The sequence below is a fragment of the Bombina bombina genome, chromosome 2 (assembly GCF_027579735.1).
Source record: "Bombina bombina isolate aBomBom1 chromosome 2, aBomBom1.pri, whole genome shotgun sequence".
NCBI lineage: Eukaryota > Metazoa > Chordata > Amphibia > Anura > Bombinatoridae > Bombina > Bombina bombina.
Window position 1 is genome coordinate 311,394,024 of NC_069500.1, and position 26,915 is coordinate 311,420,938.

Below are 26,915 nucleotides of genomic sequence, written 5' to 3' on the forward strand. Positions count from 1 at the left end.
AGTGCCGTATCTGGTGTGAGATTGTGAAGCAAACCTAATTGGTCTAATATTTTCCCCACCTTCCTCCACACTCCCTGAACCTCCACACAACTCCACCAGACATGCAGGTGCGTACCTCTACCTCCACACCCTCTCCAGCACAAATCCGACCTATGAGGGAACATCTTGTGTAATTGCTCCGGGACCCTATGCCAGCGCAACATCAACTTTACAAATAGCTCAAAGAGCGTAACACAATGGATCGCCCTTTTTGTGTGTCTGATAGCTGTCTGCCAGTCCACTTCGGGATAAACCTGCCCTAGTTCTCTTTCCCATTCCAGAACCCGAAACTGCTTCACAAAGCCACTCGAGTCCAGAAGCAGCTGGTAATGGATCGTCATGGCTTTTCGGAGAGGTTTACCCACCAGCCACCTTCTCTCCCATTGAGTCAGCTCCCTAGGGTTCGATTTTGGGAATTTCCAAGCTATCAGCAAGGAAATGAATCTAAAATACTCAAAGTGGTATTTCTTAGGGATAACTATATTTGGCAAGTCAAGAGGTTGCAGAGCCAATCCACGGGGTGAGTAAAGATCACGAATCCGCTTCACCCCCCAAGCAGTCCACATCTGAAGGTGTGAGTCAGGGAGACAAAGCAACAGTGCTATTATTGAATGCACAGGCGAGGGGTGAGGAGCAATCTGCGGGAGGCCATGAAGGTCCCTCCACCCTCTAATACAGGCCTCAATAATAGGGTTGTCCACTCCTATAAGAGCGTCCGAGTGCCTAGGGACCCAGATAAGATCCTCCAGGAGCAGACCTGAAGGAAGCACGGCCTGTTCCAGTTGTCCCCATCTAGTTTCCTCTGACGGGACTCCCCAAGCTGTGATATGTGACAGCATAGCTGCTTCATAATATTTACGTATGCTGGGGGCTGCAAGCCCACCATGTAGGACAGGTTTTTGTAGTTGTTGCATTGCAACCCTTGGGGGTTTACCTTGCCAGATAAATCTACTTATTATGGATTGGAGGCGCTTTAGAATATAATTCGGGACCCTTAATGGGATACATCTGAACAGGTATGTGGCCTTGGGCAGCAAAGTCATTTTGACTGATTGGATTCTCCCAATCCATGAGATCTCATGTTTAGCCCACTTTGTGGTAAGGCTTTCAAATTCTCTCAATAACGGGTCGAAGTTAGACCGAATCACCGTTTTCGGATCAGGAGAGAGGATGATCCCCAGATGTTTTATCTGGGTGGTCGACCAGTTAAATGGATAGGCTTCCTTTAGCTGGGAAAGATGTGTCGGAGGGAGATTTAGGGCCAAAGCCTCAGTCTTTGTATAATTGAGTTTATAATAAGACATCTCTCCGAACTGCCTTAACCCATCAAAAACCGCCGGGAGGGACACCTCAGGTTCCGACACAAATAAGGTGAGATCGTCTGCAAATAATGCAAGCTTTTGTAAGGAATCATGGATTAAAAAGCCCTTAATCATATTGTTTTGCCTAATCATGGCTGCCAGGGGCTCAATGGAAAGGACAAAAAGAAGGGGGGAAAGCGGGCACCCCTGTCTAGTCCCGTTTTTAATCTCAAAAGGCTCTGAACAGAACCCCTTACCCCTAATTCTAGCCGACGGGTTGGAATATAAAGCCATTACTGCTTCTATGAACTGCGCCGGAAGCCCAAAGGCCCCCATAGCCTCCTCCATATACTCCCACCGTACCCTGTCAAATGCCTTTTCTGCATCTAGCGACAGGGCAACTAGTGGGAGCCCCAAGGATTTGGCTTCTGCAAATATGTTTATCAAGCGACGTGTATTGTCCGAGCCTTGCCTGCCTTGCACGAATCCCACCTGATCTAAGTGTATTAGGGACGGGAGTTCCCTGCTTAGGCGGTTTGCTAAGATTTTTGAGTATATTTTAACATCCTCGTTTATTAAGGAGATGGGTCTATAACTCTCACAGCGACTAGGATCCTTACCTGGTTTGGGGATGGTCACAATTTCTGCCTCTAGGCATTCTTTAGGGAAACCTCTAGCCTGAAAGGCAGAGTTGAAAACAGAAACCAGAACCGGGCCAACCTCCACGCTTAATCTTTTGTAGAAGATAGAAGAGAAGCCATCCGGCCCCGGCGCCTTATTCAGCTTCATTCCCTTAATCACTTGTTGCACCTCAGTGATGGTGACTGGGGCTGAAAGTCTCCCCCTCGCCTCCTCAGGTACCCCGGGCAAGCCAAGGCCTCCCAAGAAGCGAGCGATGTCTTCTCTTGGAAGATTCTGGTATCTCTCCGAAGAAGAGATTTGGTATAGCCTCCGGTAGTAGTCCACGAAGGCCTCCCCGATATCTCTGGGTGAGAAGCATCTTTCGCTCCCATTCTGAATAAAGGCGATTCTGTTAGTTAGCGTTTTCTGCCGTAATCTGTTCGCTAAGAGGCGGTCCGCTTTATTGCCACTATGATAGAATTTCATTTTCAGGAATCTGAGATTCTTCTGGACCTGCTCCAATTCAAGATCACGGATCTGGGCCTTGATATTATTCCACCTCCTAATATCAGAGGGGGAGGCACTCTCCCCAGCTTGTTTCCTCTCTAGGGCCAGCTTACCATAGAGTTGTGCCAATGTTTCAGTTTTCTTTCTTCTATTCTGGGATTCTCTTTTTATGAGTATCCCTCTCATGTATGCTTTCAGAGCTAGCCAGACCATGGACATTGGAGTTTCCCCATTGATATTGTTCTCAAGGAACTCAGTGATTTCCCTGGACCATTCGGGCAGGAAAATATTCTGGAACAGATGTTCCGGCAAACGCCATCTCCTTGGCCCCTCATGCGCTCCAGTCCCATCAAGAGTGACCATCACTGCATCATGATCGGACCACATGCAAGGCACTATAGCAGAGCCACGCACCTGTCCTATTGCCCACGGGTCGCAAAAAACATAATCTATCCTTGAGAAGGAGGAGTGTGGAGCAGAATAGAAGGTATGGTCGCAAGCGTCCGGATGGAGAGCCCTCCATACGTCGTGGAAATCATGCTGCGCTGTCAGTTCCCTAAATATTTGGGAGAGAAAATCTCTGTTTCTGTCGCTGCCTATGTTGGCATGTCCTCTTCTATCTTTCTCAGGGTCCCAAAGCATATTAAAGTCTCCCGCGAGGAGGGTATGGCCCTGCTTTATCTTGGCTACTTGGAGGAGCAATTTCCTCAGAAAGCTAACCTGGTTAGTGTTGGGTAAGTAGGTCGCAACTAGCGTGTATAACACACTGTTTAAACGGCACACACATATCACATACCGTCCTGCCGGGTCGCTTGCCGTATAGATAGGCTCATAGGCTACCTGATCTCCTATCAGTATCGACACCCCCCTAGCTTTTTTGTGGAATGTGGATGAAACTATAACTGGGAATCTCTTTGGTTTGAATCTATCTACAGCGTCCTCAGTCCAATGGGTCTCTTGGAGGAAAGCCACATCAACCCTATGTCTAAGCAAGAATTTGAGCGCCAGACTCCTCTTAGTTGGGGAGTTCAGACCCTTGGTATTTAGGGTGCATACCTTCATGGTCAGGTCTCGACAGGGAGGCGAAGAGAAAAAAAAAAAAATATATATATATAAGAAAGAAGGGGGGGGGGATGGGGGGAAAAATAAAAGATTAGAGAGAGTGTGGACTTAAGAGGAAGCCCCTGTTGCCTTTGGATAATGGAATATAGCTCCCCTTACCAAAGGTATATGGGTGGGTCTAAAGTCCTTTGATCTCGGGGTGAGAATAGCTTATCTGCTAATGAATAATGGGGTGAGGTAAAATGTAGGATAATGGGGAGTAAATAAATAGGTAAGTAAGGGATTAGGCAAATAAGCAAGTCAGCCGGTGTATATAGATTTTATCTATCTATAGTCAGCTCTGGAGCCTAGAGGTTTAGAGGGTATGATAAACACAAGAGGATTTTTAAACTGGTGAAATAGGGAGAAACAGGATGGGGTGATGCAACATAGGGAGGGAGGATGGGAAGGGATGAGGATGAAGAACGAAAAATGAAAGATGGAAGAGGGGGCGGAGCCAGCAACAGACCCACAGCCCCCCCCCCCAAACCTGTAATTAGTGTAATAAATGCAATAAGACAACATCAACAAAGCTATAAACGTATATATGTATAACAGTGACCTAATACAGCTATAACAGACCTTCAATATTAGCAACTTTTAAGACCACATTAACAATCTAAGCTTCAATACTCAAGCAACATGAAGATCATTCAGTGGTACTAGTGGCAGTTAGCTGCAATACATCCACCTGTTTTTTCTGTGTAACTAAGACCCACTAGTATGTTTCACAGTGGACATAAAATGGCAAAACATATGCAGACCTTGTATCAAGATCTGAAACAGCTGAAAAAGAAAAAAAGAAAATAGTCTTAGGCCCTAAGTTATTGTGAGTCAGGCCTAGACAAGCAGAGAGACAGTCTCAGAGCTATGGGCTTCCTGGATTCCATTCTTGGGCATTCACTCTCAGATCTGGGCTTCTTCTGTGAGGGCGTACGGGTAGGTTTTGGTCTATAGGAGGCCTCACCGGGGAGGCCGCCGGGGACCCATCCCGCCGCGGCAGTTGCCACGTCCTGATGAGCTCCAGCCCCTGCTGGGGAGTCAGAATGATATGTTGGGTGCCATCTTTGGTGGCAATTAATTTGGTTGGAAAGCCCCATCTATATCGAACTTGATTGCTTCTTAGGACTCTGGTGACCTCCGCAAAACTTCTTCTTTGAGCCAAGGTGTAGGAGGACAGATCAGGAAACAGCGAAACCTCTCTAAATTGCCCATTAAGTTGTGGTGAGCGCAGCATTGCTCTCATCAATTTATCTTTGTATGAGTAGTGATGTAAGCGGGCTATAGTATCTCTGGGTTTACCAGGGGGCAGATTTCTAGGTCTCGCCGTACGGTGGATTCGGTCTATTCTATTCACTTCTCCAGCAGCAGGCCCAAGAATTGACTGGAAAAGACGGTGAGCATAATCTTCCAAATCTTGTGGGAGAACCGACTCCGGAATACCTCTGAGTCTCACATTATTTCGCCTGGATCTGTCCTCCAGGTCTGCCACTTTCGCCTCTAAGGAGGATACTTGATCCATCAGGCTTTGCGTTTGGCCCACCCAGTTAGCATGGTCCACCATAAGATCTTCTTGTTTCCTTTCAATGGTGTCAGTTCTTTCGCCGATAGAGGTAATATCACGTCTCAGGTCCTCAAACGATCTCTCCAACTTATCGAACCTTCTAGTGAGGGTCTGATTTTGTTTTTCGAACATGCGCTGTATGGACTCCAGCGGCAAGATCGGGGCGTCCCCCTTTTTTCTGCCTGGAGTGTTGGAAGTAGAAAGCCTACTCTCAGTATGGTCATCTGGCATGTCTGAAGCATTGGATTGCTCGTCTTCCGATCTGGCGGACTCCCTCTGTCCCTGTGGGTGGAAGTGGTCCATTACAGTTTTCTTCGGCCCAAAGTTGCTTTTTTGCTTTTTCTTTGCTTGCTGCGACATAATGGCTAGGATCTTCTTCTCTACCACAGCCACTGCAGTGATTGGTATATAGATGTTATCTTTCTAGGGTATATAAGTAGGGGGGGGGCATCTAGGGCCTTTTTTTAAACTGACATGCTGTAACTGAACTCACGTAGGATAAACAGAAATGTTTTCACTAAATACTGACTCCCCAAAGGGGGAGGGATCCTTGAGTCTGCAAGAGGCCTGGGAGTATTGAGGTCAATGAGATCAAAATTTAAGGTTGAGCCCCCCTAATTATTTAGCCTTAGCGCCTTTATGTTGCCCTCTCCTGGGGAAGTTGTCACCATAGGACGATGCGGGGAAAGGGGAGAAGGATATGACCCGCCAGCGATAGCCTGGCGGGAAAGGAAGGAGAGGGCACTCCTAGCACTTGAAAACAAAGCGGTATCATAGGTATGTTCTTAAGGCTATACTTAGATCTAGAACAATTATATATGCTACAATGTCACTGCACCTGTAGGGAAAATCAAGAATTATTAGGCAAGCACTTATACATAGAGAAAATTAAAATGACACTCCACTTTGGGCACAGAGCTCAAAGACAATTGTGCTGACGCAGCAGCTTTAAACATAAAGAGTTTCCCAGACTGGCAAACCCTTAACATCAAGTCCAGCAAGTCGCACCAGTTATTATGTGTGAGAGTCTATTTCACTTTCAAAATAATGACACAGACATAGGCCCTGTAGTATAGGTTAAGGCTGAGTAAGCACCACAAATCTGCACTAATGTAATGAAGCCTTTAAATCTCAGGAAGCAAAAATGATGTAACCAGCTTTATTTAGCACTTTGCTATGAGATCTTCTATTCAGGCAACCGGTACTCCCTGCAAACTCCCTCACAGGTCTTTGCCACAGTATTTTGTTATGAATGAGTCAAGCTGGAGCAAAGCCAACCACAGGCCTCTTCAGGAGGTTGTCTCTATATTACTAAGTAGTCACCAGGCCATCTGCAGCCTGCGACACTAGGGGCAATCAGTATGACTGGAGGGGGAGACCCCAGGAGGGAGACAGGTGAAGTGTGTTTCAGTGATTATGTCACATGCAATTGTGTACTGTCAAGGGGTGGAAGAGACCCTCATATGTGGAAAACACTGTAATGAACCAGTACCTGGGTCTCCCACGTGGATAGGGCCTGCTCTGAAACCAGGGGGAACTCCGTTTGTCACCAGCTCTCCCTGCAGCTATCCCCTCTTCTTAAGAACTGTGCAGGCTAGCGGTGTGTGAGAAAAGAGCTTGAGGTGGCCTGGGGCAAAAAAGACAACTCACCACACCTCCGCTGCCCGGAACCTCTGGAGGCCGCCTGGATAGAAGCGCCTAGGCCCAAGATGGTTGACCTTCGCGCCCTCACCTCTGAGCCGCGCAGCAGGAGTGTATGCAAGCCTTTCTTATGGGATCTCCTTCTACACCGCCGGCGTTAAAGTCTCCCTTCGGGCTCCCGCCCCAGCTGTCAGCGACGATCAAAGAAGCCCAGCCAGTATCTAGGCAGCAACCGACCTCCGGTAAGAGGAAGGCCTTAGGCTAGTGTGCTCCGGAGTGAGTCTCAGGGGCAGGCTACGTCAGTAGCAATAGGCAGGTAAAGATGCAGTCATGTCTCCGGAGCGGAGCCCCGACCCTCCGGAGACCAGGGACCTCTGCAGCCGCAGCACTCAGATAAAGTCCCACCGGACCAGCCGCAGATAGCTTCTTTAGGGAGGATTGTTGTCTGGGAGGTCTTTGCGCTCCTTCACCCGACACTTCTCAGCTGCCCAAGGGTCTTCCAGGCAGAGCTTAGTTGAGGTGAAGCGCTATATGTTCGTTCTGGAGTGGAGCCCCAACCCTCCAGAACCTGAGCAGCCGTAGTCCCAGCAGTATAGGCGGCAAGACAGTGTGTGACCAGCCCAGGGGAACAATGGGAGCCCAATCACTCCAAAGTATTAAAATTGAGCCCCAAATGATAGACCCAGGATGCTTGTCTTTCTTCTGTATTATAGTTAAGCCCAACAGGAACAGTTAAAGTCAAAAATCTTGTTTTAGTCCTTTATGCTGGAGAGCTCATTAACTACACGTCTTTGCAGTGCGGTAGCTGGCTCCGCCCCCTCATCCCTATCTTTTAATAAATTTAAACTTACCTTTAGATTTAAATTAAACTATATTAAACTATTAATTAATCTACCCTATTAGACTAAAATTACATTAAACTATATTAAACTATTAATTAATCTACCCTAACTATTAGACTAAAATTACATTAAACTACAAATTAAATTAAATATTTAAACCCTACTCAAATAATTTAATATTTAATATAAAGTTAGCGGGTTGTTAGGTTTAGGGGTTAATAGGTTTAGTAAGTGGTAGTGATGTGGGAGGCCAGGGGTTTAGGGATTAATACATTTATTTAGTTGCGGTGGGCTCCGGGAGTGGCAGGATAGGGGTTAATAACATTATTTAGGTGGCGGCGGGGACCGGGAGTGGTGGAATAGGGGTTAATAAAATTATGTAGGTGGCGGCGGTGTCGGGGCGGCAGATTAGGGGTTAATAACATTATGTAGGTGACGGCGGTGTAGGGGGCGGCAGATTAGGGGTGTTTAGACTCGGGGTACATGTTAGGGTGTTAGGTGTAAACATAACTTTTATTATCCCATAGGAATCAATGGGCTATCGGGCAGCAGTGAACATGAGCTTTCGCTGCTTTCAGACTCCCATTGATTCCTATGGTATTCAGACTCCCATTAATTCCCTAGAGGCGGCGGATTGAAAACCAGGTACGCTGGTAGATACTTTATAACTAGCAAAAATAGTCAGATAGTGCCGAATTTGCATTCTGAACATCTGTAATGACGTAAGCATCGATCTGTGTCGGACTGAGACTGGCGGATCGTATGTTACGTCACAGATTTCAACTTTTGCCGGTCTGTAGGGTTTGATAAATAAGGGGAATCAGGCTCTCCACAATTACGCTGTGGAATTCCAGCGTATTTGCGGTTGACGGCTTGATAAATAGGCCTCTAAGTCTTACTAACACATGGAGTTTAAACAACAAATTTACAAATTCTATTACTAGTGACAAAGACCGTAGACCTCAAACATACATTTTTCAAAGGTTTAATTCTGTTGTTGACACATTCATTTCTCTCACACATTCAACATCTTACCCTTGCCCTGCTCTGTAATATCCAGAAGGACATCCACAAACGTAACCTCCTTCTGTGTTGGAACATCCATAATTACAAGGATTCTTGGAAGTCGAACACTCATTTACATCATGACAGGAGGATGAATATTGATCATAGGAGAACCCAGATGGACAAGCACATTTATAACTACCTAATGTGTTATAACATGATGCTGAACCACAAGTGTTGTGGTCTGCACATTCATTTTCATCTGTAAAAAAAAAATGAGATTCAGAATTAACATGATATATTTTGTGTACCTTCTCATATTTAGCAGCTAAGCTTAAAAAAATTGTCTTTGCTCACTGAAAGCAATTAAATAAAGTAATTGTGCATGTTTTTATTCTAAGAATGAATTTGAGTCATGAAACAAGTTTAAGACAAAATAACGGACTAATTTTCATTAGAAACTTAAATTTAACATTTTTGTCCAATTAGAATAGGTAATGCATAAGGACAAGGTCAAAGATCAGTTATTTGCATGGCTATTTGGAACATTAGTATCTCAGTGCAGTTTTTTTAGTGCTGCCTTTACAGTGGGCAAAATTAATGGCAACTCAAAAGACATGTACTGTGCTGTTCTTTCAAATTTTTTGCCAAAAGGACAACCTACTCCTCAGGTGAATGGTTTGTTTCAAGTCAACACTGACTAATATGATTGTGAAAAATATTCTGAAAATCTGTTACTTACCAAAAAAGTTATCTTGGAATATATTTGTAAACAAATGGAATTGTGCGTTTGTGCATCAGTATTCCTTCAACAATGACACAAAACATTTAGAGCCTGATGATCTATTTCTCTCTCTCTGCTCTGGTGAGATCATCTAATGAGTCTTATCAGTACTTTCAGGTCCCTCAAGCAACGACAGTGAGGGAAAAAAATAATTTGATCCCCTGCTGATTTTGTATGTTTGCCCACTGACAAAGAAATGATCAGTCTATAATTGTATTGGTAGGTTTATTTGAACAGTGAGAGACAGAATAACAACAACAAAATCCAGAAAAACGCATTTCAAAAAAGTTATAAATTGATTTGCATTTTAATGAGTGAAATAAGTATTTGATCCACTATCTATAAGCAAGATTTCTGGCTCTTAGGTGTCTTTTATAAAGGTAACGAGCTGACATTAGGAGCACTCTCTTAAAACCTGTATAAAAGACACCTGTCCACAGAAGCAATCAATCAATCAGATTCCAAACTCCCCCCCTATGGCCAAGACTAAAGAGCTGTCCAAGGATGTCAGGGACAAGATTGTAGACCTACACAAGGCTGGAATGGGCAACAAGACCATCACCAAGCAGCTTGGTGAAAAGGTGACAACAGTTGGTGCGATTATTTGCAAATGGAAGAAACACAAAATAACTGTCAATCTCCCTCAGTCCGGGGCTCCATGAAAGATTTCACCTTGTGTAGTTTCAATGATCATGAAAACGGTGAGGAATCAGCCCAGAACTACACGGTAGGATCTTGTTAATGATCTCAAGGCAGCTGGGACCCTAGTCACCAAGAAAACAATAGGTAAACACACTTCGCCGTGAAGGACTGAAATCTTGCAGGGCCCGCAAGGTCTCCCTGCTCAAGAAAGAACATGTACAGGCCCATACAGGCCCGTCTGAAGTTTGCCAATAAACATCTGAATGATTTAGAGGAGAACTGGGTGAAAGTGTTGTGGTCAGATGAGACCAAAATCAAGCTCTTTGGCTCCTACGTGTTTGGAGGAAGAAGAATGCTGCCTATGACCCCAAGAACACCATCCCCACCGTCAAACATGGAAGTGGAAACATTATGCTTTGGGGGGTGTTTTTCTGCTAAGGGGACAGGACAACTTCACTGCATCAAAGGGACAATGGACGGGGCCATGTATCTCAAATCTTGGGTGAGAACCTCCATCCCTCAGCCAGGGCATTGAAAATGGGTCGTAGATGGGTATTCCAGCATGACAATGACCCAAAACACACGGCCAAGGCAACAAAGGAGTGGCTCAAGAAGAAGCACATTAAGCTCCAGGAGTGGCCTAGCCAGCCTCTAGACCATAATCCCATAGAAAATCTGTGGAGGGAGCTGAAGATTTGAGTTGCCAAACGTCAGGCTCGAAACCTTAATGACTTGGAGAGGATCTGCAAAGAGGAGTGGGTCAGAATCCCTACTGAGATGTGTGCAAACCTGGTGGCCAACTATAAGAAACGTCTGACCTCTGTGATTGCCAACAAGGGTTTTGCCACCAAGTTCTAAGTCATGTTTTGCAAAGTGGTCAAATACTTATTTCACTCATTAAAATGCAAATCAATTAATAACTTTTTTGAAATGCATTTTTCTGGATTTTTGTTGTTGTTATTCTGTCTCTCGCTGTTCAAATAAACCTACCATTGAAATTATAGACCGATCATTTCTTTGTCAGTGGGCAAACGTACAAAATTAGCAGGGGATCACATATTTTTCCCTCACTGTATATAAAGGCAAATTTTAGCTGGGGAGCTGTTTATTTCACTATGCAGAGTTCGTGATGTGAAGGAGAGACATCCACATTACATTATAATGCTCAAAAAAAGCCCAAAACATTTTGCGTGTTTTCTCCTCATACTTGTGAGCTTTTGATCACCAGGCCCTTCAAATGACATATAGCAGGACATATTTGGGTAAAAAAGAAATATATATATATATATAATGTTATTTCTCCACTCATTTATCATAAATATATTACATATAATGCCAGTTATTATTTGAAACTGAGGGGAGGAACAATATTCAAATGCATAAAAAAACTACTGAAAATAGAATACAACTGAAATAACATATTGCGTGTGAAAAGTGTTTAACAATTCAAAACTACAAAATGTTGAGATTATGTACAAAGCAGGAAAAAAAGAAAGAAAGCAGATTTAAGTCTTACCGATACACTGGTTCCACTGATAATGCTGAATGTACCCCTGTGGGCAGCCACATCTATAACCACCTAATATGTTCTGACAGCCATGCTGACATCTGTGATTTCCGTTGCACTCGTCAACATCTATGTATAGGAATAACATTTAATTAAAATAAGAACAAATAAGTAGTTTTTTGCCATACCCCTACGAAAGACAAATAACTTCCCATTAAAAGGGTTTGTGTGATATCAACCAATACTTAAAGGGCCATAATACCCAAATGTTTAAACACTTGAAAGTGATGCATTATAGCTGTAAAAAGCTGACTAGAAAATATCTCCTGAACATCTCTATGTAAAAAAGAAGGATATTTTACCTCAAAAAATCCTCAGTAGCCACCTCCCATTGTAAAGGATTTCTAAGCAGCATATTAGTGTGTCTGTCCTGGGACAGCCGAAGGGATGAGCATCGTGAACTCTCATATTATTTCACCAATCAGGTAAAGGAAGCTTACTATGAAATCTCATGAGAGTTAAGTCAAATCTCATGAGATCACAGTAAGAGTTCATGACCTCAGCACTGCTGATGCTGATTGGCTGCTGTTCATTTCTTCATTTTTTTAATTTTTTTACCTGCAGCTGGGAGCAGCTGAGTATAACTTTTTACACAGAACTTACTCTGGGGAGCTGAGGAAATTGTGAGGTAAAATATCTTCCTTTTTTACATAGAGATTCTCAGGTGATATTTTCCTGTCAGCTTTTTACAGTTATACTGCATCAGTTTCAAGTGATTTAGCATATGAGTATTATGTCCCTTTAATGAGATAGTTTTCCCTATATTACTATAAACTACCAAACTATTTATATTTTCAGTGATTACTAATACACAATGACAGTGCAAATCAGCTGCTGTAATTAGGACTTATAACAAAATGAATGTGATAATGGAACCTTCAATATGTTTAAACTATGGCTGCATTACTATGAAACCACCACAAATTATTTTAAAAAAATCCTGAATTAGATTTTAATAAGTCTGGGCTGATGGCGCTAATTACACATTTTGTGTCATGTGGTGTCTATAAAGTTGCTATAACACAACTACATACTAACAGTGTAGTTGCTTCTGTGTGACCAGCTAAAAAATTTACTCATTAATTTGGAACACTGTAATTTCCAAAAGTCTATTTAAGAAGTGTATCACATCTTGTGTAGCAGTATCAAGACATTTTATTTATGATGTTTAGGAATTTATATATAGAAATATTATATATTCTGCATTGCTACACAATGTTGTAGCTTGTTGTATAACTATATGTGTATATAAATCATGTTGCCACAAAACAAAAAAGTTGAAGCAATAAATATCTATTAATATATCATTTACCATCACAGTTGAATCCAGTTGCATCCAATGAATATCCTCTCTGGCATTCACATGTAAAGCTACCAGGAGAATTTTGACATATTCCTTTAGCACCACATAAGGATGGCTGTGAACTACACTCATTGTTATCTAGAAAATAAATATATAAATAATATAAATAGATAAATATGCATTAATAATCTATGTGATACATGCAGGTATAACCTTGACATAAAACAGTGTTAGACTATTTGTTATAAAAATGTGACAAATCCCTTCTAGCTACAAAGCATATACCACATAAGGTATCTCACGTACAATTAATTTTTTATCCTTCACTTTTAGGGAAAATGTTTAATATAGAATTTAAAACTTGAGAAACAGAAATGTGATTAAAGTTGACGCTTATTTAAATCCCAATGGCCAAGATAAGTCATAAGTTAAATAGAAACTGTAGTCAGAATTTGAAAAATGAATGACTTACATAATGTTTTTCCATTATATATGTATAAAAAACTTAGCAGCTAAAGCTATTAAAACTGGGTGTTAACTTGCCTGTGTTGTCATTTTCTGTTATGAGCTCTATAATACTACTGTATTGTTCGTTCCTCACACTGCTCACTATTTTCATACGCTCCCTAACCCTCTGTAATTAGGGTTGCCACCTCTGCCATGATTTCCTGGACACTTATGAGTTACACATTCTGCAGGGTAAGCAGGGTGGAACATGTATTATGCTTTTGGACATCACATGATTAGTGCTGATGAACAGCACAAAACATGTTTCTCCCTGCTTGCCCTGCAGCATGTGTAACTCATAAGTGTCCAGGAAAACATGGCCAAGGTGGCAACCCTATCTGTAGTACATGTATAGTACATAGACCCTCTACCCAGCAGCCAGACAGTTTTCTGGTTGTAATAGTACTAGCTATAGTACTACTAGCTATAGTATACTGCATACAGCTTAGTAGGAAACCATTTTCTATACTACATTAGCATAAATAAGACTTAGGGACACAAAAAAATGAAGCAGAAGCTGCCTTCTTGCCCTTGACAGACCAGCTCTGTAGTAGATTATTATGCAAGCACAGGGTTTCCTTGGCAACAAACTAGCCTCTGCAGTGGATTGGTATCTGAAAGTTACACTCTCCCCACTGCTCCTTGATAAGATGTCTTAGCTCCCTAAACGAACTTGTAAGGAAGCAGTGTATGTTTTAGCTGACTACTGCATAGATATGTTTGTTGCCAAGTTAACCATGTAGGAATAAAAACACAATAATCTACTACAAAGCAGGTCCATCAGGGGCAGGGAGGCAGCTTCTGATTGTTTGTGTTCCTACACTTTAATTCTGCTAATGAAAGACATAAAAAGTATGCTTATGTGCTGTGTGTAGTATACTGTGCACAGCTAGTACTGTCATAGCCACTGGTGTCTGGTGTACACAAAATACTGTCTACAGCTAGTGCTATTACAGCCAGTGATCTGTCTGGCTGCTGGGTAGAGGGGCTACGTACGTGTACTACATCTGGCTAGGGAGCGTAGAATAATTATGCTGTATTATTGGTGATGATTACAACATGCTACTAAATTCACTACATATATTAAAATATTTTGAAACCAAGCATTAAATATTTTTCTCAAATCATTTAGCTTGAAAAAAAGAAAAATGGGGAATATGGGAACGTAATCACATTCATTGTGCTGTGATATCCCTGGTCAGTATAGCATTATTTTTTGTATGTCTTAATTAAAGATAGCTCTTACCAATGCAAGCTGTGTGATGTTGCGTAAAGCCTGGAGGACATTTACAAGTGAAGCCTCCAACAGTGTTGACACAGAGGAACTGGCAGTTGTGCTGTTTGGTTTGACATTCATCAAGATCTAAAATAAACAGGAAACTTAAGTTAAGTCGTTTTTGGCCATGTTATTTTACTTTCTTTTTCGGCCACCAGACAGGTGCACAAGTTCATGATAGTGTTTTTGTCTAGAATTTCTGCCGACATCTAACAATCGCCAGTCTGTACGTTTAAACTTCATTTTCCTGTATGTGTCCAGAAGCATAGACTCATTTGGTTGTGTTTCTGGAATCCTCAAATTATATTGTTTACTCATGGGAAGTATTTAATGCAGAAGGAATAGATTAATCTATATTCTATTTTCCATATCAATGGGTTATCTTAGAGTTGTCTAAGTAATCATTTTCTCATGGACACTCCATGCAAACCTAAATACGGATACCCTTCTACTTTACAGATTTAGTGACTTTTTTACTCTCTATTTTTGAAGCCTATTCTACCATATGTTATCCAATTACATTATGTACAGTCGTATATATACTACTGTACACATTTGCTATATCTTCTTGTTTTGGGACACTATCTATTTTAATTTTTTTATATACTCATTATATATTATGCATCACAGAACTACATTGTTATTTCTCAAATAAAAATAATGAAAGGACAAAAGAAAAAAAAAAAGTGGTTCTGCAATAAATAATTACAAATGGGTTTTTGAGAGGTGGTGCCCCTTTAACAAGTAAGTAACAATAGCAAAATATAAAAAGCTGCATAATGTAATTGGATAACATATGGTAGAATAGGCTTAAAAAATTAGTTTAAAAAAAAATGGAGGATCTGAATCATGAAAGTTTCATTTTGATTTTACTGTCCCATTAAAGGGATACTAAACCAACATTTTTTCTTTCAATATTCAGATAGAGCAAGCAATTTTAGGCAACTTTATAATTTACTCCTATTATCATTTTTTCTTCGTTCTCTTGATATCTTTATGTGAAAAGCAAGAATGTAAGCTTAGTGTGCCGGACCATTTTTGGTTTAGCACCTGGGTTGCGCTTGCTGATTGGTGGCTATCAAGGGTGCTAAACCAAAAATGGGCCATCTCCTTAGCTTAGATTCCTGCTTTTTCAAATAAAGATAGCAAGAGAACGAAGAAAAATTGATAAAATAAATAAATTCTTCTTTATATTATCTCTATCTGTAAACCAAAGCTCAATATTTAGAGAGAACAATAAAAAATTAACAATGGATTACTTATCTCTGCAGTGTAATTTATTCTGCTGGGTATTTTTAACTTTTCTATAGCTAATACTGAGCTAGATTACAAGTGGCACGCTAACGTATTTCGCCCGCAATATTAAAATACTGCGCCAGCTTTAATGTGCACACATATTACAAGTTGAAAGTAAATGCAACGAACAAGTTCAAAGTTGCATTAAACAAAATAAAAATACATTAAAATAAAGTGTTACACTCATATATACACTATCTAATAAAAAAATATTCATATAAATATTAAAAAAAGTTATGCTCTAAAAGGTATATGGTATATAACAAGGTATTTGAATGGAAAGGGCTATAATGTATATATACATATGTATATATGTGTATACATGTGTATTTATGTGTATATACATACTTGAAAATATTTTACATTCCAATATTCTTCACATAGCGGAAAATTTTCTATATATTTTTAAATAGATATTCCTATATAAATATCTGTATATACCTATAAATTTATATATTCATATATATATATATATATATATATATATATATATATATATATATATATATATATATATATATATATAAATAAAAATATCTATTTAAAAATAAATAGAATACTTTCTTCTATGTGAAGAAAATTGGAATGTAAAATATTCATAACTACCTGTAGGTTTAACTCTTGTTGGGTTTGCGTTTAAGCGTTGTGTTTTTTCTTTATTTGCGTCCTCCATTGAAGCCTATGGGGAGAAGTTAGCACGGTTGTGATTTTGTGACGTTAGCGATCGTCTTATGCTCGTGTGCAAATATTTTACTTTCATCTTGTAATCCGCATGCTAATCCGCATGCTTTAAAAGTTTACTTCTGCCGGTGTTTGCGCATGAACGAAGACACTAAATAGCATGCCACTTGTAATCTGGCCCACTATAAGTATAGGAACTTTCACTATAGGCAGGGATACCGCAGGCAAAAATCAGCCTTTTTAAATGCTGTAATAAAGGTCAATGAGCTATTTGTAAAGATTTTTATACACTCCAGCAGGTAAAATGGATCAATGGTAACAAATTTAAAGGGCAAGAATTTAAGGTACACTGTCCCTTTAATCAGCCATAAACTAGTTGAAGATCATAAATAAATAAATAAATAAACCTCTGTGCTGAATTTATCTCCCCCAGCACTTAAAATAAATATTTGATCCAACCTCGAAAAAATTCCTCACCCCCCGTACTATCTCCCATTACTAAAACATCCCAAAATTAGCCCATCCATCAATAAATATAAATCCCTCCAGTAAAATGCAATCATTACACTCTCAACACTTAAAACCTTCCAAAAGACCAAAGGCAGAACTTTTCCTCACTTTTTACAATGAGATTTTCTTTAGTGAACATTTTTCTGCAAGTGATTTTAAAATAAAATATAATTTTAAATTAAGTAGTTACACTAAGGCATTAAATCAATTGCAATGTGTTGATTAACTGGATATTAAAACTTTTTTTAAGTTTTGCAGACCGGGAAAGGCTAGGGGGCAGGGTTTGAAAAGTCCCTGAGAGCCAGTCAACAATAAATGCACTTGTGCTTTGCAGCGCTGCTCCATATTTGACTATTCTCTTCAAACAGCATTTGCTCTGGAACCACTGTGTAGAAGAAACTTACACAGTGCAGCCAGAGCAAAGCTCTGTTGGAAGAGAACGTCTAATCTGGAGCAGTGCTACAAAATAAAAGTGCCAACAGTTCCTGCATGTGTAGCATTCTTTCTGCAGACATGTGGCATTATCTGTGATGAGATCTCAGATCACATCATGTTCTGCCTTGAGATTCAAAAGTAAATAAAATTACAAAAACAAGAAGAGTGCACTTGATTCATGATAGTTAATTATGTTAATTAAGCATACAGACTCTTTACAACAGAAATATACTGTATGTGCACATACTATATGTACTGCACATCCCATTGTTCTCGGCTGTAACTGCTAGTGATGTCATTTCTGTTGTTGGATAGTCTTGGTCTGTAAAAAAGCTGCAGTTATGTTTTACAGCAGTGCACTTCTTAAATATTTTAAAATATGGTGAGTCCACGGCTTGAGTAATTACTGTTGGGAATATCACTCCTGGTCAGCAGGAGGAGGCAAAGAGCACCACAGTAAAACTGCTAAGTATCACTCCCTTACCCAAAACCCTCAGTCATTATCTTTGCCTTCAGTGCATGGAGGAGGTAAAGTTTAGGTGTCTGAATAAAAATTTTGATTTAATCTACAATCAAGTTTTGGGTTATTGCCATATTCCACGTCATTCCTTGCAGTTGGGTAGTGGTGGCTTTAAAGCAGTTAGGCACTTGTAAAGAGGTACTTACTGCGTTTTCCTAACAATTGCTGCCCTAGTTTAGAAAGCCAGAGTTGGCTACTCTGTTTTTTCTTTTTCAAAGCTCTCTGTGGGGAACTGTGTCTTCTCATACCTTGAAACTGTCTACATGCCGGACAGCAGAGCAGGTAAGTGCTTGTTCTTCCAGTTGGGGAGACCATGCACTTAACAAATGAAAAACACTGCTTTTTATTGGGACATAGATAATCCTGTTGTATGGGTTACACTGGGGCATGAAGCAGGCATTATAGCAGAATGTGTGAGACTAACATTTTAACTCTTTTAAAAAGAAAGGGTAAAATGTTTTTATTAGGCTTTATTTTCTGACACATATTTACTTGATAAAACAATACAAGTTTAAACTAAAAGTAAGGCTTAATTGACTATTTCAGCAGCTTATTCATTTCCCCTTTGCTTTAAAATAAAACAATGCAACATTTTAAACTATCAGGTTTGAAAAAACAGTTATTTCTGGTACTCAGTGTACTAGGAAGTAGTGCCTCTCTGTGTCGCAGCAGTAATTTGAGCTCGGCAGTTGCGGTCACATGACTGGCTTTACTTCATAACGTTTCTGAGGAAAAAGTTGTTTTTCTCCATTTCTGTGTAATCCAGTCTTTAATTGGTAGTGGTAAGGCACCTCAGTAATTGAGGTGTGGGGTTGCCTGAGGGGTATTTTAAAAGTTTAGTTGATGTTTATTAAATGTTTTTTCTTAACTTTTCTGACATCATTTTAGCTGGGGATCGATACAAATTTGGGATACGATTTAAAGTGTATTTTTTCCTTGGCTTATTTTAATTGAATATCAAAATCTTTGAAACTTATCTGTACAAGTTTATTTACTGTTTCAAAACATGTCTGATATGGAGCAAGAGCCTGCTCTCATGAATTCATGCTTATTATGTTTAGATGCACAAATTGCAGCTCCTATGCAATTTTGTTCTTCATGTGTCAAGAAAACCTTGCAAAATAAAGGTATATTTTTGAGCCTAATGTCTCTCAGGATGATGCTGTTAAAATAATACCTCAGCTTTCTCCTGCTACGTCCCAAGCCTCAATGGCGTCACATGCAGTGCCCTGCGGTTAATCTATAACACCTAGTGGAGTTTATTTAAAAGCAGAAATTGCTGCCCAGGTATCTTCAGCGGTATCTGCAGCATTAGCTGCCATTCCCAGATTACAGGGAAAACGCAAGAGGAAATCTAGAAATTCAGAAAGTAAGGTACCTATCCTCCTTTCTCCTTCTCAAATTGCCCTTTCTCATAAATCTGATGACTTATTTTAAGAAAATGTTTCCTGTCGAGGACTCCATGAAAGACCCTTGGTATACTGTACCCAAAGTTGAAGGGGCCATTTACATTCTGGCTAAGAGAACCACTATTCCTATTGAGTATAGCAAGCTGGAGGCTTATTTGGAAAAGATTTTCATCAAGGTCTCCAATGGCAACTTGCGGTGTGTATTGCCACTGTGACTAGTGCGCCATCTTATTGGTTCGACGTCTTGTCTGATTCTCTTCAAGTAGAGACTTCCTTGGATGAAATTCAAAATAGGATTAAAGCTCTTAAGTTGGCCAATTCCTTTATTGCAGATGCCATTTTACAGGTTGTTAGATTAGGACCTAATACTTCTAGTTTTGCTGTCCTAGTCTGCAGGGCGTTATGGTTAAAATCCTGGTCTGCGGACGTTACCTCTAAAGTCAAGCTTCTAGAGATTCCTTACAAGGGCAAAACCTTGTTTGGACCCGGTTTGGCAGAAATTATCTGTGATATTACAGGTGAAAAGGGTGTTTTCCACCTCTAAATAAGAAAAAGAATAGGATGTCAGAGTAATTTTCGATCCTTTCGTAACTTAAGAGGAAAGTCTTCCCCTTCTTCTTCCAAGCAGGAACAATCCAAGTCTTCTTGGAAACCCAATCAGTCTTGGAACAAGGGGAAACAATCAAAGACACCTGCAGCTGATTCCAAATCAGCATGAAGGGTTTGCCCCCTATCCGGGATCGGATCAGGTGGGGGGCAGATTTTCTCAGTTCTCTCAAGCCTGGATACGATATGTATCAGATCCCTTGACTGTGGACATAGTATTCAAGGGTTACAAATTGGAAGTGAAGAATTTTCCTCCCAGAGGCCGATTCCATCTCTCAAGATTATCTGCAGACCAGATAAAGAGACAGGCGTTCTTGAAATGTATACAACATCTTTGCTCCCTGGGAGTGATAGTTCCAGTTCCAATGCAGGAACAGGGTCTCGGGTTCTACTCCAACCTATTTGTGGTTTCCAAAAAAGAGGGAACTTTCCATCCCATTCAAGTCTTTAAGTGTCTAAACAAGTTTCTCAAAGTTCCATCCTTCAAGATGGAGACTATACACTCTATTCTTCCTTTAGTACAAGAGGGTCAGTTCATGACAAACATAGACCTAAAGGATGCATATCTTCATGTTCCTATTTACAGGGACCAGCACAGATTCCTGAGATTTACCTTTCTGGACAAACATTTTCAGTTCGTGGCCCTTCCATTTGGTCTAGTCACGGCACCCAGAATTTTTTCAAAGGTTCTGGGGGCTCTTTTGGCAGTGATCCGTTCTCGTGGAATTGCTGTGGCACCCTACCTGGACGACATATTGGTTCAGACGCCATCTTTTCAACAAGCAAAATCTCACACAGAGATATTGTTAGCTTTTCTTCATTCCCACGGATGGAATGTGAATCTGGAAAAAAGCTCCCTTTCCCCTGCTACAAGAGTAGTTTTCTTAGGGACCATAATAGATTCTCTATTGATGAAGACTTTTCAGGAAAAACTAAATCATTTCCTCTTGCCCCTCTCATCTCATTTTTTCTTTCATTATTCAGATAGAGCAAGCAATTTTAGGCAACTTTATAATTTACTCCTATTATCATTTTTTCTTCGTTCTCTTGATATCTTTATGTGAAAAGCAAGAATGTAAGCTTAGTGTGCCGGACCATTTTTGGTTTAGCACCTGGGTTGCGCTTGCTGATTGGTGGCTATCAAGGGTGCTAAACCAAAAATGGGCCATCTCCTTAGCTTAGATTCCTGCTTTTTCAAATAAAGATAGCAAGAGAATGAAGAAAAATTGATAAAATAAATAAATTCTTCTTTATATTATCTCTATCTGTAAACCAAAGCTCAATATTTAGAGAGAACAATAAAAAATTAACAATGGATTACTTATCTCTGCAGTGTAATTTATTCTGCTGGGTATTTTTAACTTCTCTATAGCTAATACTGAGCTAGATTACAAGTGGCACGCTAACGTATTTCGCCCGCAATATTAAAATACTGCGCCAGCTTTAATGTGCGCACATATTACAAGTTGAAAGTAAATGCAACGAACAAGTTCAAAGTTGCATTAAACAAAATAAAAATACATTAAAATAAAGTGTTACACTCATATATACACTATCTAATAAAAATTATTCATATAAATATTAAAAAAAGTTATGCTCTAAAAGGTATATGGTATATAACAAGGTATTTGAATGGAAAGGGCTATAATGTATATATACATATGTATATATGTGTATACATGTGTATTTATGTGTATATACATACTTGAAAATATTTTACATTCCAATATTCTTCACATAGCGGAAAATTTTCTATATATTTTTAAATAGATATTCCTATATAAATATCTGTATATACCTATAAATTTATATATATATATATATATATATATATATATATATATATATATATATATATATATATATATATATATATATATATAAATAAATAAATAAAAATATCTATTTAAAAATAAATAGAATACTTTCTTCTATGTGAAGAAAATTGGAATGTAAAATATTCATAACTACCTGTAGGTTTAACTCTTGTTGGGTTTGTGTTTAAGCGTTAAGTGTTTTTTCTTTATTTGCGTCCTCCATTGAAGCCTATGGGGAGAAGTTAGCACGGTTGTGATTTTGTGACGTTAGCGATCGTCTTATCCTCGTGTGCAAATATTTTACTTTCATCTTGTAATCCGCATGCTAATCCGCATGCTTTAAAAGTTTACTTCTGCTGGTGTTTGCGCATGAACGAAGACACTAAATAGCACGCCACTTGTAATCTGGCCCACTATAAGTATAGGAACTTTCACTATAGGCAGGGATACCGCAGGCAAAAATCAGCCTTTTTAAATGCTGTAATAAAGGTCAATGAGCTATTTGTAAAGATTTTTATACACTCCAGCAGGTAAAATGGATCAATGGTAACAAATTTAAAGGGCAAGAATTTAAGGTACACTGTCCCTTTAATCAGCCATAAACTAGTTGAAGATCATAAATAAATAAATAAATAAACCTCTGTGCTGAATTTATCTCCCCCAGCACTTAAAATAAATATTTGATCCAACCTCGAAAAAATTCCTCACCCCCCGTACTGTCTCCCATTACTAAAACATCCCAAAATTAGCCCATCCATCAATAAATATAAATCCCTCCAGTAAAATGCAATCATTACACTCTCAACACTTAAAACCTTCCAAAAGACCAAAGGCAGAACTTTTCCTCACTTTTTGCAATGAGATTTTCTTTAGTGAACATTTTTCTGCAGGTGATTTTAAAATAAAATATAATTTTAAATTAAGTAGTTACACTAAGGCATTAAATCAATTGCAATGTGTTGATTAACTGGATATTAAAACTTTTTTTTAAGTTTTGCAGACCGGGAAAGGCTAGGGGGCAGGGTTTGAAAAGTCCCTGAGAGCCAGTCAACAATAAATGCACTTGTGCTTTGCAGCGCTGCTCCATATTTGACTATTCTCTTCAAACAGCATTTGCTCTGGAACCACTGTGTAGAAGAAACTTACACAGTGCAGCCAGAGCAAAGCTCTGTTGGAAGAGAACGTCTAATCTGGAGCAGTGCTACAAAATAAAAGTGCCAACAGTTCCTGCATGTGTAGCATTCTTTCTGCAGACATGTGGCATTATCTGTGATGAGATCTCAGATCACATCATGTTCTGCCTTGAGATTCAAAAGTAAATAAAATTACAAAAACAAGAAGAGTGCACTTGATTCATGATAGTTAATTATGTTAATTAAGCATACAGACTCTTTACAACAGAAATATACTGTATGTGCACATACTATATGTACTGCACATCCCATTGTTCTCGGCTGTAACTGCTAGTGATGTCATTTCTGTTGTTGGATAGTCTTGGTCTGTAAAAAAGCTGCAGTTATGTTTTACAGCAGTGCACTTCTTAAATATTTTAAGATATGGTGAGTCCACGGCTTGAGTAATTACTGTTGGGAATATCACTCCTGGTCAGCAGGAGGAGGCAAAGAGCACCACAGTAAAACTGCTAAGTATCACTCCCTTACCCAAAACCCTCAGTCATTATCTTTGCCTTCAGTGCATGGAGGAGGTGAAGTTTAGGTGTCTGAATAAAATTTTTTATTTAATCTACAATCAAGTTTTGGGGTATAGCCATATTCCACGTCATTCCTTGCAGTTGGGTAGTGGTGGCTTTAAAGCAGTTAGGCACTTGTAAAGAGGTACTTACTGCGTTTTCCTAACAATTGCTGCCCTAGTTTAGAAAGCCAGAGTTGGCTACTCTGTTTTTTCTTTTTCAAAGCTCTCTGTGGGGAACTGTGTCTTCTCATACCTTGTAACTGTCTACATGCCGCAGTCCAGTAGTGGTACAGCACTAAGATAACAAGGTGGTGCAAGCTGTAAGGGTACCACACAAAACCCTTAAAGTAATAGCACAGTCCAAAAAATTCAGCAGCACTCACCACTATGTAGAAAATTCCATCTTTATTGGGATATTTCGAAATAGAAAAGACAACGTTTCGGACCTCTAGTCCTTAGTCATGTCAATGTCTACATGCCGGACAGCAGAGCAGGTAAGTGCTTGTTCTTCCAGTTGGGAAGACCATGCACTTAACAAATGAAAAACACTGCTTTTTATTGGGACATAGATAATCCTGTTGTATGGGTTACACTGGGGCATGAAGCAGGCATTATAGCAGAATGTGTGAGACTAACATTTTAACTCTTTTAAAAAGAAAGGGTAAAATGTTTTTATTAGGCTTTATTTTCTGACACATATTTACTTGATAAAACAATACAAGTTTAAACTAAAAGTAAGGCTGAATTGACTATTTCAGCAGCTTATTCATTTCCCCTTTGCTTTAAAATAAAACAATGCAACATTTTAAACTATCAGGTTTGAAAAAACGGTTATTTCTGGTACTCAGTGTACTAGGAAGTAGTGCCTCTCTGTGTCGCAGCAGTAATTTGAGCTCGGCAGTTGCGGTCACATGACTGGCTTTACTTCATAACGTTTCTGAGGAAAAAGTTGTTTTTCTCCATTTCTGTGTAATCCAGTCTTTAATTGGTAGTGGTAAGGCACCTCAGTAATTGAGGTGTGGGGTTGCCTGAGGGGTATTTTAAAAGTTTAGTTGATGTTTATTAAATGTTTTTTCTTAACTTTTCTGACATCATTTTAGCTGGGGATCGATACAAATTTGGGATAAGATTTAAAGTGTATTTTTTCCTTGGCTTATTTTAATTAAATATTAAAATCTTTAAAACTTATCTGTACAAGTTTATTTACTGTTTCAAAACATGTCTGATATGGAGCAAGAGCCTGCTCTCATGAATTCATGCTTATTATGTTTAGATGCACAAATTGCAGCTTCTATACAATTTTGTTCTTCATGTGTCAAGAAAACCTTGCAAAATAAAGGTATATTTTTGAGCCTAATGTCTCTCAGGATAATGCTGTTAAAATAATACCTCAGCTTTCTCCTGCTACGTCCCAAGCCTCAATGGCGTCACATGCAGTGCCCTGCGGTTAATCTATAACTCCTAGTGGAGTTTATTTAAAAGCAGAAATTGCTGCCCATGTATCTTCAGCGGTATCTGCAGCATTAGCTGCCATTCCCAGATTACAGGGAAAACGCAAGAGGAAATCTAGAAATTCAGAAAGTAAGGTACCTATCCTCCTTTCTCCTTCTCAAATTGCCCTTTCTCATAAATCTGATGACTTATTTTAAGAAAATGTTTCCTGTCGAGGACTCCATGAAAGACCCTTGGTATACTGTACCCAAAGTTGAAGGGGCCATTTACATTCTGGCTAAGAGAACCACTATTCCTATTGAGTATAGCAAGCTGGAGGCTTATTTGGAAAAGATTTTCATCAAGGTCTCCAATGGCAACTTGCGGTGTGTATTGCCACTGTGACTAGTGCGCCATCTTATTGGTTCGACGTCTTGTCTGATTCTCTTCAAGTAGAGACTTCCTTGGATGAAATTCAAAATAGGATTAAAGCTCTTAAGTTGGCCAATTCCTTTATTGCAGATGCCATTTTACAGGTTGTTAGATTAGGACCTAATACTTCTAGTTTCGCTGTCCTAGTCTGCAGGGCGTTATGGTTAAAATCCTGGTCTGCGGACGTTACCTCTAAAGTCAAGCTTCTAGAGATTCCTTACAAGGGCAAAACCTTGTTTGGACCCGGTTTGGCAGAAATTATCTCTGATATTACAGGTGAAAAGGGTGTTTTCCACCTCTAAATAAGAAGAAGAATAGGATGTCAGAGTAATTTTCGATCCTTTCGTAACTTAAGAGGAAAGTCTTCCCCTTCTTCTTCCAAGCAGGAACAATCCAAGTCTTCTTGGAAACCCAATCAGTCTTGGAACAAGGGGAAACAATCAAAGACACCTGCAGCTGATTCCAAATCAGCATGAAGGGTTTTCCCCCTATCCGGGATCGGATCAGGTGGGGGGCAGATTTTCTCAGTTCTCTCAAGCCTGGATACGATATGTATCAGATCCCTTGACTGTGGACATAGTATTCAAGGGTTACAAATTGGAAGTGAAGAATTTTCCTCCCAGAGGCCGATTCCATCTCTCAAGATTATCTGCAGACCAGATAAAGAGACAGGCGTTCTTGAAATGTATACAACATCTTTCCTCCCTGGGAGTGATAGTTCCAGTTCCAATGCAGGAACAGGGTCTCGGGTTCTACTCCAACCTATTTGTGGTTTCCAAAAAAGAGGGAACTTTCCATCCCATTCAAGTCTTTAAGTGTCTAAACAAGTTTCTCAAAGTTCCATCCTTCAAGATGGAGACTATACACTCTATTCTTCCTTTAGTACAAGAGGGTCAGTTCATGACAAACATAGACCTAAAGGATGCATATCTTCATGTTCCTATTTACAGGGACCAGCACAGATTCCTGAGATTTACCTTTCTGGACAAACATTTTCAGTTTGTGGCCCTTCCATTTGGTCTAGTCACGGCACCCAGAATTTTTTCAAAGGTTCTGGGGGCTCTTTTGGCAGTGATCCGTTCTCGTGGAATTGCTGTGGCACCCTACCTGGACGACATATTGGTTCAGACGCCATCTTTTCAACAAGCAAAATCTCACACAGAGATATTGTTAGCTTTTCTTCATTCCCACGGATGGAATGTGAATCTGGAAAAAAGCTCCCTTTCCCCTGCTACAAGAGTAGTTTTCTTAGGGACCATAATAGATTCTCTAATGATGAAGACTTTTCAGGAAAAACTAAATCATTTCCTCTTGCCTCTCTCATCAGGCTACTGCTTATCCTTCAGTGGCTCAATGTATGGAGGTAATTGGTCTGATGGTGGCTTC

General features: G+C 39.8%; 1 protein-coding gene across 1 annotated transcript in view; it reads right to left on the bottom strand.

Moving 5' to 3' along the window:
* Window positions 1-26,915, bottom strand: part of FBN2 (fibrillin 2) — a 649,022-nt gene that overhangs the window by 19,513 nt on the left and 602,594 nt on the right. Inside the window, exons 60-63 of the mRNA XM_053701643.1 lie at window positions 14,671-14,787; window positions 12,927-13,055; window positions 11,564-11,683; window positions 8,652-8,883 (exon numbers count right to left, since the gene is read on the bottom strand). Coding sequence (XP_053557618.1) covers window positions 8,652-8,883; window positions 11,564-11,683; window positions 12,927-13,055; window positions 14,671-14,787 — 598 coding nt within the window. The remainder of the gene's footprint in view (window positions 1-8,651; window positions 8,884-11,563; window positions 11,684-12,926; window positions 13,056-14,670; window positions 14,788-26,915) is intronic.